Here is a 14,380-nt window from a genome sequence, read left to right on the forward strand (position 1 = left end):
CAAAGAAAAAAACATACTGCATCACATTAATTGAAGCATGCGAATCAAGCATATATTTTTACAAAAAACTGACTTTCTTTCTGGTTCCAACATTTAAGAGTCTAAATCAGAGACAAAGCTCTCCCAATAAGGTAATAAAATTGGAAAATAACTTTTACAGCAACAAAAATAAATCACATAACTGAAAACAAAAGACCATGGTTTGTTCATGATTTAAATAAGAAATCGTGCTGGAAGCTTCTAATTTTTTAAACTGAATATCAGCTGTATCTTAAAAACTGGAGAATGTAGATGAAATGATATATAAGGGAGAAAGTTTTCACTTTAAAAGCATATTAGGAAAATAAGAAAAATTGAAAATTAATAAACAAAGCATTAGACTCCACAAAGGTAGAATTAACAAACACATAGCAAAGGTGAAGAGAGTAGCAAAGAGGAACAGACTGTAAGTTAAGGATAATAAACACAAGGAAATATATGGATCTCAACAGAACGACAAATTATATTTTTAAATTACTAATAAAATAGAAAAACCTCTGAGAAGACTGCTCATAAAAAAGAAAAAGGAAAAACAAACCTAGAATTAGAAGGGTAAACATATGTATAAAGTATAAATATTTAAAATTATATATAATTCTAGATATGGCACAGGGATGTAGCCACGTGTAGTAAAAATATGTGATACACACCAGCTTTCAGTGCAGAGGTTGTTCTCCACAGAGAGGGAGATGGGGATTGCAGCTGTATATACAGCGGTTTATTTCATAAGAGAAACAAAATATTCATGTTTATTTCCAGTGGTGGGCAAATGGTTGTTTGTCACCTTGTTCTGTCTTTGCTTTTGAACTATATTTTTAAATAAAAATATTTTATATACTAAATTATAAATTTGCTTTCTGAAGACTTTTCCCAGAGAATATTTTTAAAATTATTTCTTACATGAGGCAGCAATGCAAATTGAAACATTTCATTTGTGATATGGCTCATAAATCTGCATTACAAATAAATACTTCTGGTACTTCTCCTGTAGGTGACACAGATCGCCAGGCATTTGAAAGCAATAGATATGGATACATTTTAGTTCTTCCTCTCTCAATTACCAAGGTGATAACGTTGGCAAGTCATTAAAACCACATTCCAAAATTTTTGCATCTTTAAAATAAGGATATTCAAAACTATCTCAAATAATTAAATGAGATACTGATGTAGCATTCAAAATTCCTGTAAAATGTAAAGTATTATGGCTGCTCATAATATTTCCTTATATGTGACTAGATTTAAATGGTACTAAAGTTTAACTTCAGAACACAAATTCAATTTACTCGCTACTTTGGGGTTCCTCTTTCTTGCTGAACCACTTTTTCAAAGGCTTCCATGAAACAGCTACTATGGTTGCTACGACGAGAACAGGTAAAGCAATGTAGATACCCAAAAGCCACTGCTTCTTCCCAGCCTTCTCAAAACCTCTTTCCTTGATTAAACCTAAAAATAAAAATACATTAAAAAATCAGAGTAAAAAAATTAAGCTGCCTACTTTTACTTTCAAGTTACAGCAAACTAATTACAATGTTCTTAATTTTTATTGTTATTCAAGGAACATGGAAAAATAATAATAGAATCATAATACTTGAGACTATCTCTATAAACTCTCATTCTAAAAGAATAGAAACTAAGTTCCAGAAAGTTCCAATGTATTCTACATTATACAACAGCTACAGCAAAATCCCACTATAAGTGGGACCCCAAAACTTCAGTGATATATAATCTGCTTGTAAGGTTATCCAACAAACTTGCATTGTTAAAAGGTGCATTATCACAGAATTCCACTATATCGGTGCATATCCTGTTTTTCTTTATTAGACTGTTGGCTCTTTGGCATTTAGGGATCTGTTTTTACATGCGGAGTCACTGCAGTGCTACTAAAACATCACTGCCATAAAAAATAGGAGACTTGATTCCTAATCCTAATTCTGCAGCTAGTTAACACTGGGTATTCTTTAAATTCCATGAGGAGTGGGACTTTGTTTTGCTTACTGTACATGCCTAGTGCCATATGATGAGCACCTGGTATATATTAGGAGTTCAATAAATATTTGCTAAATCAATGAATGAATGACGAAAACTAAAGTCATGGTGAACAAACAGAATATTGTTTTAGCCCCTTCTGTCATCTCTTTAGCAGCGATTAATAGATTTTTATCATTTAAACTATAAACGCCAGACTAAAAACTTATCTTCTATTTCCTTTATTTCTTCTATAACAGACACATATTAACAGTGCTGGACACAGGGTGTGTTGTTTGTATAGAGCTGAGACCACAGGATCAGGCATAAAAGGGGGAAAAGGTTGAAAGACAGTTTAAAGGAGAAAGTCAGACATAACTAAATAAAAATTTTAAAAGATACCCTCAGCTTCCATCATATTCAAAATTAATATTAGGACAAAAAACAAGATTAAGAAAGCATATTTGGCGTCTATTTCTTGAGGCAGCCTATTTACCTTTTAATTACAAATACTGGTTTCTTTCAAAGTGTCAAAAATCGAACTTTGTCTTTGCGAAGGTAAGCAATTTGAGAATTTTATTAACTGGATACAAGAAGAGAGAGATACTTGCCCTGTCCCCCAGGCAATCTGGAAGGTATTCTGGAGCGCGCTTGGCAATCTGGAGGGCTGTAGCCACTAGAACAGTTGCACGTCATCTCAGAAGTGCACACCTAGAATCATTTTTTTAATTCAAATGATCATTTAAAAATATTTTCTCATAGAAAGTAAAATTATCAGCTGGATCATCAAGCTTACTTTTGTATTTTCATCTAGTGTAATTTTATTTGATTTATTTAGAGAGAGAATTCTACACATTGAATGCTTGGTTTTTTAGCCTAAAGTGCACACACGCACACACACACGCTAAAAAGCAGCTGTAAAGTGAGGCTCACAATATCTGCACCTGGAAAATTTAACACCTTCAAATGTTCACCAGAAAATTTAGTGTGCAATTTCAGAAACACCTACATAAATTCTAATGCAAATGAGACCATTCCAGTGGTGTGTTAGAGCCAGCCAGTATCAGCTCCCAGGGCTGAGTGTGTAACATCTCTTCCCATCTCCAAGTTCAGTGACATCATGGGGTAGTTTGAAGTATTTGTACTTACAAATGAGGACGTTACCCTTCCTCACACTAGTTGGTAAACATTTACTAGCATAATACTGCCCTTGACCAGGATCAGGTTTGTTTAATTTGTTAGCTTTTGTTTGTTTGATCTTTAAGCAAAGGTTTTTTTGTATTCCAAGAGGGCATCAGATAATTAATTTCTGTAATTAAATAATTAATAAGAGCAAACAACTTTATGGTGCTCGCTATGTGTGAGTCTCTATTCTGCGCACTTATATAGATTCACTCATCAAATCCTCACAATAGCCCTATAAGGTTGGGACTATTATTATTCCTACTTTACAGATGAATAAACTGAGGCATAAATATTTAACTTGTCAAAGGTCACATGGCTAGTAAGTGATGGAGACAGGATTTAAACTGAAGCTATCTGGTTTCAGAGTCTCTGCCCTTGACCACTATGCTATGCTACTTCTCAAAATAATATAAAACATCTCTCAATTTCTAAGATCTCAACTTAAGAACATGAATCTAATTTCTTTATTTCATGGCTTAAATGTACAGGAAAAAAGTATTCTGTTTGGGGTATCCATTGCCTTAGCTCTATCACATCACCTTCATGTTGTTGTGTGTGTATGTATATGTCTGCTGTGAAATACCTCACAGAAATATTTCGTCCTTCTCAGGAGACACCATGTTGTCACTTTGTCATAATACTGTGTCGTTACTTTTGGATCACTTGGTTAAGGTGCTGTCTTCCAAGTTTTTTCCACTGTAAGTTACCATGCCTCCATTTGTAATTAATAAGCAACTTGTGAGGAGATACTTGTGAGATTATGAAAGTATCTGGGTCCTCGTAAAACTTTCACCCACTAGTTTTAGCATCCACTGATAATTATTTAACTCCATTATTCCTTCTATATTGTTTATACTATAAAAAGGTTTTCCCATATCTCCATTTACCTATTCAGTTACTGTTATTGGTAAACATATTACTGATATAGTCAAAGGAGCTTTGACAAGGGTGCCAAGACCACTCAATGGGGAAAGGAGAATCACTTCAGCAAATGGTGCTCGGAAAACTAGATACCCAATGCAAAAGAATGAAGTTGGACCCTTATCTCACACCATATATGAAGATTAACTCAAAATGGATTAAATACCTAAATGTAAGACCTAAGACTATAAAACGCCAAGAAGAAAACATAGGGGGAAAGCTTCGTAACATTGGACTTCACAATGATATCTTGGATATGACACTAAAAGCACAAGCAACAAAAGTAAAAATAGACAAATGGCTACACAACGAACTTAAAAACGTTTGTGCATCAAAGGAAACAATCAACAGAGTGAAAAGGCAACCTATAGAACAGAAAACTTGCAAACCATATATCTGATAAAGGGTTAATATCCAGAATATACAACGAAATCCTACAAGTCAACAAAAAAATCAAATAACCTAACTTTAAAATGGGCAAAGGACTTGAGTAGATATTTCTCCAAAGATGGTATACAAATGGCCACCAAGAATATGAACAGATGCTCAACACCATTAATCATAAGAGAAATGCAAATGAAAATCACAGCAATAGAAACAACAGACAACTTTGCCTAAATATGCTATAAATGCCAGAATACATTATTATTGTTTACTTTAAAAAGTCAATTGTCTTCTTAAAAGTTTAAATGAAATACACTATTTTATATTTATCCACATCTTTTTCATTTCCAGCACTCTTCATTGCTTTGTGTAGATCCACATTTCCATATGACATTATTTTCCTTCCATCTGAACATAGTTTAATATTTCCTTTAGTGCATATCTTCTAGCAACAAATTTTCTCAGATGTTTATATCTGAAAAAATTCTTTTATATCCTTAATTTTTAAAATATTTTCATTGGATATAGAACACTAAATGACAGGTTTTTTCTCACACTTAAATGACGTCATTTCATTTTTTTTTGTCTTACATATTTTCTGATAAGAAGCCTGGAGTCATTCTTATCGTTGTTCCTCCAGATGCAATGTATCTTTCTCCTCTGACTACATTTGAAATATTCCCTTTATTAGGGAAAGCAAGTACAGCAAAAGGTTAATCACTGGTAAATCTAAGTGAAGGGTATGTGGATGTCATTGTAATAGTCTTCAGTGTTTCTGTAACTTTGAAATTGTTAGGGGAAAAAATGGGGACAAAAGAACATATTTCGCTTTCATGTTTGTTTCAGAATGAATAGGACTGACTGAACACCAATAATTTATCTTTTTATAACTAAAGCAACCACCTCTTTTATTAATTGGAAGCTACCTGTTTCAATCAACCTTGGGTGAGCAGAAGTCACAGTATATATATGGATTTTAGGCCTCAAATCTCTGTTCTTGGTCCTTTGTATATTTTTTATTGCCATTTATTATTGTGACAAGCCAAAGTTGAGCATTTGTTCTTGTGTTCAATATTGTTTGTGGGCATTTGAGACTACCTTCATGAATACATTGGTGTAGACTTAATCACTCAATGTCCCTTTTCAATGTAATAGTTTAACCATCACACACATAGCTATTTCAGTAAACCTCTTTATCTGAGAAATATGGTTAAGTGGTTATGGTCTTAAGATAATAGTAATGAACACATCTGCTATTTTTTTCTTCCCAGAATCTACACTATTCAGCTGGCAAAGTATCTGAAATTTTCTTGGGGGAAATGAATCCTTTATAAATTGGCAGAGTGGTTACTGTGGGATGTGACCCTGCCCAGCTTCCATGCATCACACTTTCCATGCCCAGAGGTTGGTGCATGAACCGGATCAGGCCAATTAGTCAATGTACTGGAACCCTTTAGAAAGAGAAGCTATTTGTCTCAGAGTTACTGCTGGTAGGATTTAAACTTAGAGCTGCTGAATGCCACTTGTATTACCACATGTGTGGAGAGTCTGCATGAAAGTGAATCCTAGAGGGAAGGGAGCCAAATCGAGGGATGGAGGGAGGCAGAACCCTGACAGCATCATCTGAGTCTTGGAATCTAGCCATGCTTGAGCTTTTCAGTTACGTGTATCAGTCAGTAATAATCCTTCTTCTTGATACATTATTAGTTCTTGATTATTATTTTCATTATTATATATCATTATTCATTCTTAATAAATAAAAGTTGTTTTTCAGCCTAAAAAAAACCTACTTTTATTGTTGATTTCAGTAATTTGGTTATAAGGTGTCTTGGTATGTATCTGTGTTTTTCTGGCTTGAGATTTATTGAACTTCCTGGAACTTTGAGTTCATGCTTTATCAAATTTTGAAAATTCCTTAAAATTTTTTCTAGCCTCCCCTCTTTCTCTTCTTCTGCAACACTAATTACACATATGCTGAACCATTTGACAGCATCTAATGGGTCACTGATTCATTTTTTTTCAGTCTTTTTTAAGTTTTTTGTTTCAGTTTGAATAGTTTCTATTGCCTTATCTTTCAGTTCACTGACATTTTCTTCTGCTGTGTCAGTTGTGCTGTTAATACCATCCAAAGAATTTTTCATTTCAGTTATGGTGTTTTCCTATTTCTATAAATTCCATGTGCTTTTTTATATCTCCCAGTTCTCTTCTTACCGTGTTAATGTTTTATTTTAAATCCAAGAGAATATTTGTAATAGCTTTTTAAAATCCCTGTCAACTAATTACATCATTTTTAACACTTCCGGGTCTATTTCTCTTGACTAAATTTTTCTCCTGGTATGGGTCACATAATTCTCCTTCTTCGTATGTTTGTTACTTTCTAAAATGCTATGATGGATACTGTGAATATCATATTGTAGAACGTGTTGTTTTCCTTTAAAGATTGCCACATTGGTGCTGGTAGGCAGTTAAGTTACTTGCAGAACAGCTTGATCAAGGCTTGTTTTTAAACTTTGATAGGGCAGATTTAGAATATCCTTTGCTCTAAGGCTAATTTAGTTTTACTAGTAAAGCATGACTCTTCTGGGATCTCTAGTGAATGTCCCAGGTTTTCAAAAACACCTCTTCACTCTGACTGATTGTAACTTAAATTAACTCCCAGCCTTCTGTAAACATTGAAAATTGTTCAGCTTAACAGTTCTGTCATTCCTTCCCTGGTCTTGTGTGGTTTGATCTTCATCGATAGACCCATAAGGACCTCTATGCAAATTTCTGAACCTCTTCCTGCATATCGATGCTTCTTCCCTGGAACACTGCCTCACAGATTCCAACCACTTTAATCTCTCATAATGCCAAATCTCCTTCTCCTCAAGCTACTGAGCCTGCGCTCAGTCCAATCCCACCCAAGGCACTGCAGTCCAAAACCTGACAATAGGAGGAGAGCCAGGGAAATCACATCTCTTTTGTTTCCCTTCTCTCAAAGAATAAAGCCCTATGCTGCCTATTGTCTAATATCTGAAAACTGTTGTTTCATACATTTCTTTCCAGCTTTCTACTTGTTTATGGCAAAACTGTGATTAAAGATCCATGTATTCTTCCATACTCCAAAAAATCCATGAACTTCTGAGAAAAGGGTAATTCTTTTAAAAACAGCAGATAGTAGCCTCACTGTTTCTCCACTGTGTCTCTCCTCATGTGAAAAAAAATACAGTGTGTACCCCTAGGGATCTAATTATGGCCTTGAATATCATCCCCTTTTCAAAAGTACCAGAGCTTCTCAGAGTGATTGATTACATAAATAGGGCTGGATAACTCAAGAAGAATCTGAGACACACTGCATCAGAGGGTAAGGTTGACTTCCAAGGTACCTATAGGAAATAACCACTATTATTTTCAATTTTCCTTTAAGATCCAGTCAATATAATAAAGCAATAGAAAGAACTGAAAGTACAGCCACTAGAAATAAATGGGTAATTTTACTGTTATTTTCAAGAGATGACTGTCTACCAAAAACCTCAAAAATTTTCTATAGTTTAGTAAGTTGCCTGAATAGAAATGAATATGCAAATATCATTAACTTTCTTACACAGTAAATGTAATGAGGAAAGATCCCTAATCACACCAGTAACAAAACTATGTGATACGTATAAATAATTTTAACAAGGAATATGTAACATCATGTGAAGAAAACATAAAACTATCCTGAAAATAACAAAGTCTTGAATAAATAATCTAAAAATGGGATAATTAGAAAATTTGCCATATCAATATAAATATTTGATTTTTACCAATAGCTATAAATGTAAAAAAATATTATACTGGTATGAGAATAGATAGGTAAAGAAAATAAAACAGCCATTATACATATTTGGCAAATGAATAATATACATGGAACCACATCTTAGACACCAATGGGCAAAAGGCAGGAATAGATAATTTACTGATCAACACATGGTTATTAAACATGAATATGTGTTCAATCTCACTAACAGTCAAAGGAGACAATTAAAACCATAGTGAAGAACTTTCTCTTGTGTATCAAGGTGGCAAATATCAAAAATAAAATAGTACTTAGACTTGAGAGGAAGAAATGAAAGAGGCATTCTTATATGCCTATTCCCATAGAATAAATTTATAAAACTTATTGGAAAGCATTTAAAATTGTAGGTTAGTATCTTAAAGAGGATTAACCCCCTTATACTCTATAATTCTCGTTTTGGGAATCTATCCCATAGAAATAGCAAGAATGCTTACAAATATTTATGTACAAGTTTGTTCATCAAAGCAAATTTTGATAATAATGAAGAATCAAATATCATATGACATTTAACATAACAGAATGGTTAAAATAAAAAAGTTACAGTCATCTCTCAGTATCCAATGGGGATTGGTTCCAGGACCCCTGTAGATATCAAAGTTCTTTATATAAACTGGATAGTACAGTTGGCCCTCCATATCTGCAGGTTCCACATCCATGGATATGAAGGGCCAATTGTAAATAATATTGTTTCTTATAACGATTTTTAGGCAATATTTAAAGCATGGAAAAGTTCTTGAGAAATGTGTGGGATTAAAAAAGCAAGCTATTTCCCTTTATATATATTACCATGTCTGCTTTGTTGAATCAGTGACTCAATGGATAAATTTGCATACTCACACAAACAAACACATTTGATGAATGAATGAATAAATGAATTTATACATATGTACACATGTACATATATTGACAAAGAAAAAAGCTTGCAGGAGAAGAGTTAACTCTGTATTGTAAAAAAAATATGGTTAATTTCTTGCTTTCTACTTTAGATTTCTAAATTTTCAAAGTCCTCAATGATGAGTAAGTACTACTTATTTTATGGGGAAGAAAAGAATAAGCAATGTCCGTGAATTTGAAGGAGTGAGAACTTAGATTGTTAGCAGGTCAACAATTGCCCTGTTGGACAAATTTACGCTCCAGATAAGTTTTATTTGACATGCCCAGAGTGTTCAAAGGAATATTTCTAGATCTCAAGCTCAAGAAGATTGGGGGTAAGGGAGACAGATGAAGTAGAGGAGGTATTTGTTTACATTGCAAGTAAATTTAAAAGTGTTTGGGCATTTTGGGAAAGAAATATGGCTTTAACAGATTTATATTAGAATTTTAAACATATATACCCTTCAACCAAGCAGTCACACTCCTGGTAATCTTCCCACAGAAATACAGGTGCCACCAGAAAGACAAGATCCAGCCTCATCCACCAGAACACAGGCACTAGTCCCCTCCACCAGGAAGCCTACACAACCCACTGAACCAACTTTAGCCACTGGGGACAGACACCAGAAACAACGGGAACTACAAACCTGCAGCCTGCAAAAAGGAGACCCCAAACAGAGTAAGATAAGCAAAATGAGAAGACAGAAAAACACACAGCAGATGAAGGAGCAAGATAAAAACCCACCAGACCTAACAAATGAAGAGGAAATAGGCAGTCTACCTGCAAAAGAATTCAGAATAATGATAGTAAAGATGATCCAAAATCTTGGAAATAGAATAAAGAAAATGCAAGAAATATTTAACAAGGACCTAGAAGAACTAAAGATGAAACAAGCAATAGTGAACAACACAATAAATGAAATTAAAAATATTCTAGATGGGATCAATAGCAGAATAACTGAGGCAGAAGAACGGATAAGTGACCTGGAAGATAAAATAGTGGAAATAACTACTGCAGAGCAGAATAAAGAAAAAAGAATGAAAAGAACTGAGGACAGTCTCAGAGACCTCTGGGACAACATTAAACGCACCAACATTCGAATTATAGGGGTTCCAGAAGAAGAAGAGAAAAAGAAAGGGAGTAAGAAAATATTTGAAGAGATTATAGTTGAAAACTTCCCTAATATGGGAAAGGAAATAGTTATTCAAGTCCAGGAAGCACAGAGAGTCCCATAAAGGATAAATCCAAGGAGAAATATGCCAAGACACATATTAATCAAACTGTCAAAAATTAAGTACAAAGAAAACATATTAAAAGCAGCAAGGGAAAAACAACAAATAACACACAAGGGAATCCCCATAAGGTTAACAGCTGGTCTTTCAGCAGAAACTCTGCAAGCTAGAAGGGACTGGCAGGACATATTTAAAGTGATGAAGGAGAAAAACCTGCAACCAAGATTACGCTACCCAGCAAGGATCTCATTCAGATTCGATGGAGAAATTAAAACCTTTACAGACAAGCAAAACCTGAGAGAGTTCAGCACCACCAAACCAGCTTTACAACAAATACTAAAGGAACTTCTCAAGGCAAGAAACACAAGAGAAGGAAAAGACTAACAATAACGAACCCAAAACAATTAAGAAAATGGGAATAGGAACATACATATCGATAATTACCTTAAATGTAAATGGACTAAATGCTCCCACCAAAAGACACAGATTGGCTGAATGGATACAAAAACAAGACCCATATATATGCTGTCTATAAGAAACCCACTTCAGACCTAGAGACCCATACAGACTGAAGGTAAGGGGATGGAAAACTATATTCCATGCAAATGGAAACCAAAAGAAAGCTGGAGTAGCAATTCTCATATCAGACAAAATAGACTTTAAAATAAAGACTATTAGAAGAGACAAAGAAGGACACTACATAATGATCAAGGGATCGATCCAAGAAGAAGATATAACAATTGTAAATATTTATGCACCCAACTTATGAGCACCTCAATACATAAGGCAAATACTAACAGCCATAAAAGGGGAAATCGACAGTAACACAATAATAGTAGGGGACTTTAACACCCCACTTTCACCAATGGACAGATCATCCAAAATGAAAATAAATAAGGAAACACAAGTTTTAAATGATACATTAAACAAGATGGACTTAATAGATATTTATAGGACATTCCATCCAAAAACAACAGAATACACATTTTTCTCAAGTGCTCATGGAACATTCTCCAGGATAGATCATATCTTGGGTCACAAATCAAGCCTTGGTAAATTTAAGAAAACTGAAATTGTATCAAGTATCTTTTCCGACCACAATGCTATGAGACTAGATATCAATTACAGGAAAAAATCTGTAAAAAATACAAACACATGGAGGCTAAACAATACACTACTTAATAACGAAGTGATCACTGAATAAATCAAAGAGGAAATAAAAAAATACCTAGAAACAAATGACAATGGAGACACGACGATCCAAAACCTATGGGATGCAGGAAAAGCAGTTCTAAGAGGGAAGTTTATAGCAATATAATCCTATCTTAAGAAACAGGAAACATCTCAAATAAACAACCTAACCTTGCACCTAAAGCAATTAGAGAAAGAAGAACAAAAAAAACCCGAAGTTAGCAGAAGGAAAGAAATCATAAAGATCAGATCAGAAATAAATGAAAAAGAAATGAAGGAAACGATAGCAAAGATCAATAAAACTAAAAGCTGATTCTTTGAGAAGATAAACAAAATTGATAAACCATTAGCCAGACTCATCAAGAAAAAAAGGGAGAAGACTCAAATCAATAGAATTAGAAATGAAAAAGGAGAAGTAACAACTGACACTGCAGAAATACAAAAGATCATGAGAGATTACTACAAGCAACCCTATGCCAATAAAATGGACAACCTGGAAGAAATGGACAAATTCTTAGAAATGCACAACCTGCCAAGACTGAATCAGGAAGAAATAGAAAATATGAACAGACCAATCACAAGCACTGAAATTGAAACTATGATTAAAAATCTTCCAATAAACAAAAGTCCAGGACCAGATGGCTTCACAGGAAAATTCTATCAAACATTTAGAGAAGAGCTAACACCTATCCTTCTCAAACTCTTCCAAAATATAGCAGAGGGAGGAACACTCCCCAACTCATTCTACAAGGCCACCATCACCCTCATACCAAAACCAGACAAGGATGTCACAAAGAAAGAAAACTACAGGCCAATATCACTGATGAAAATAGACGCAAAAATCCTCAACAAAATACTAGCAAACAGAATCCAACAGTACATTAAAAGGATCATACACCATGATCAAGTGGGGTTTATTCCAGGAATGCAAGGATTCTTCAATATATGCAAATCAATCAATGTGATACACCATATTAACAAATTGAAGGAGAAAAACCATATGATCATCTCAATAGATGCAGAGAAAGCTTTCAACAAAATTCAACACCCATTTATGATAAAAACCCTGCAGAAAGTAGGCATAGAGGAAACTTTCCTCAACATAATAAAGGCCATATATGACAAACCCACAGCCAACATCATCCTCAATGGTGAAAAACTGAAAGCATTTCCAATAAGATCAGGAACAAGACAAGGTTGCCCACTCTCACCACTCTTATTCAACATAGTTTTGGAAGTTTTAGCCACAGCAATCAGAGAAGAAAAGGAAATAAAAGGAATCCAAATTGGAAAAGAAGAAGTAAAGCTGTCACTGTTTGCAGATGACATGATACTATACAAAGAGAATCCTAAAGATGCTACCAGAAAACTACTAGAGCTAATCAATGAATTTGGTAAAGTAGCAGGATACAAAAGTAATGCACAGAAATCTCTGGCATTCCTATACACTAATGATGAAAAATCTGAAAGTGAAATCAAGAAAACACTCCCATTCACCACTGCAACAAAAAGAATAAAATATCTAGGAATAAACCTACCTAAGGAGACAAAAGACCTGTATGCAGAAAATTATAAGATACTGATGAAAGAAATTAAAGATGATACAAATAGATGGAGAGATATACCATGTTCTTGGATGGGAAGAATCAACATTGTGAAAATGACTCTACTACCCAAAGCAATCTACAGACTCAATGCAATCCCTATCAAACTACCAATGACATTTTTCACAGAACTAGAACAAAAAATTCCACAATTTGTATGGAAACACAAAAGACCCCGAATAGCCAAAGCAATCTTGAGAACAAAAAACGGAGCTGGAGGAATCAGGCTCCTTGACTTCAGACTATACTACAAAGCTACAGTAATCAAGACAGTCTGGTACTGGCACAAAAACAGAAAGATCAATGGAACAGGATAGAAAGCCCAGAGATAAACCCACACACATATGGTCACCTTATCTTTGATAAAGGAGGCAGGAATGTACAGTGGAGAAAGGACAGCCTCTTCAATAAGTGGTGCTGGGAAAACTGGACAGGTACATGTAAAAGTATGAGATTAGATCACTCCCTAACACCATACACAAAAATAAGCTCAAAATGGATTAAAGACCTAAATGTAAGGCCAGAAACTATCAAACTCTTAAAGGAAAACATAGGCAGAACACTCTGTGACATAAATCACAGCAAGATCCTTTTTGAACCACCTCCCAGAGAAATGGAAATAAAAACAAAAGTAAACAAATGGGACCTAATGAAACTTAAAAGCTTTTGCACAGCAAAGGAAACCATAACCAAGACCAAAAGACAACCCTCAGAATGGGAGATAATATTTGCAAATGAAGTAACTGACAAAGGATTAATCTCCAAAATTTACAAGCAGCTCATGCAGCTCAATAACAAAAAAACAAACAACCCAATCCAAAAATGGGCAGAAGACCTAAATAGACATTCTCCAAAGAAGATATACAGACTGCCAACAAACACATGAAAGAATGCTCAACATCATTAATCATTAGATAAATGCAAATCAAAACTACAATGAGATATTAACTCACACCAGTCAGAATGGTCATCATCAAAAAATCTAGAAACAATAAATGCTGGAGAGGGTGTGGAGAAAAGGGAACACTCTTGCACTGTTGGTGGGAATGTGAATTGGTACAGCCACTATGGAGAACAGTATGGAGGTTCCTTAAAAAACTAAAAATAGAACTACCATATGACCCAGCAATCCCACTGCTGGGCATATACCCTGAGAAAACCATAATTC

General features: G+C 34.5%; 1 protein-coding gene across 1 annotated transcript in view; it reads right to left on the minus strand.

Annotated features, from left to right (window-relative positions):
- Positions 1–1,318: 1,318 nt before the first annotated feature.
- LOC136141918 (disintegrin and metalloproteinase domain-containing protein 32-like) overlaps positions 1,319–14,380 on the minus strand; it is a 136,023-nt gene continuing 122,961 nt past the window's right edge. Inside the window, exons 19-20 of the mRNA XM_065900074.1 lie at positions 2,616–2,715; positions 1,319–1,482 (exon numbers count right to left, since the gene is read on the minus strand). Of these exons, the coding sequence (XP_065756146.1) occupies positions 1,319–1,482; positions 2,616–2,715 (264 nt within the window). The remainder of the gene's footprint in view (positions 1,483–2,615; positions 2,716–14,380) is intronic.

The sequence above is a fragment of the Phocoena phocoena genome, chromosome 21, assembly GCF_963924675.1.
Source record: "Phocoena phocoena chromosome 21, mPhoPho1.1, whole genome shotgun sequence".
NCBI classification, from domain to species: domain Eukaryota; kingdom Metazoa; phylum Chordata; class Mammalia; order Artiodactyla; family Phocoenidae; genus Phocoena; species Phocoena phocoena.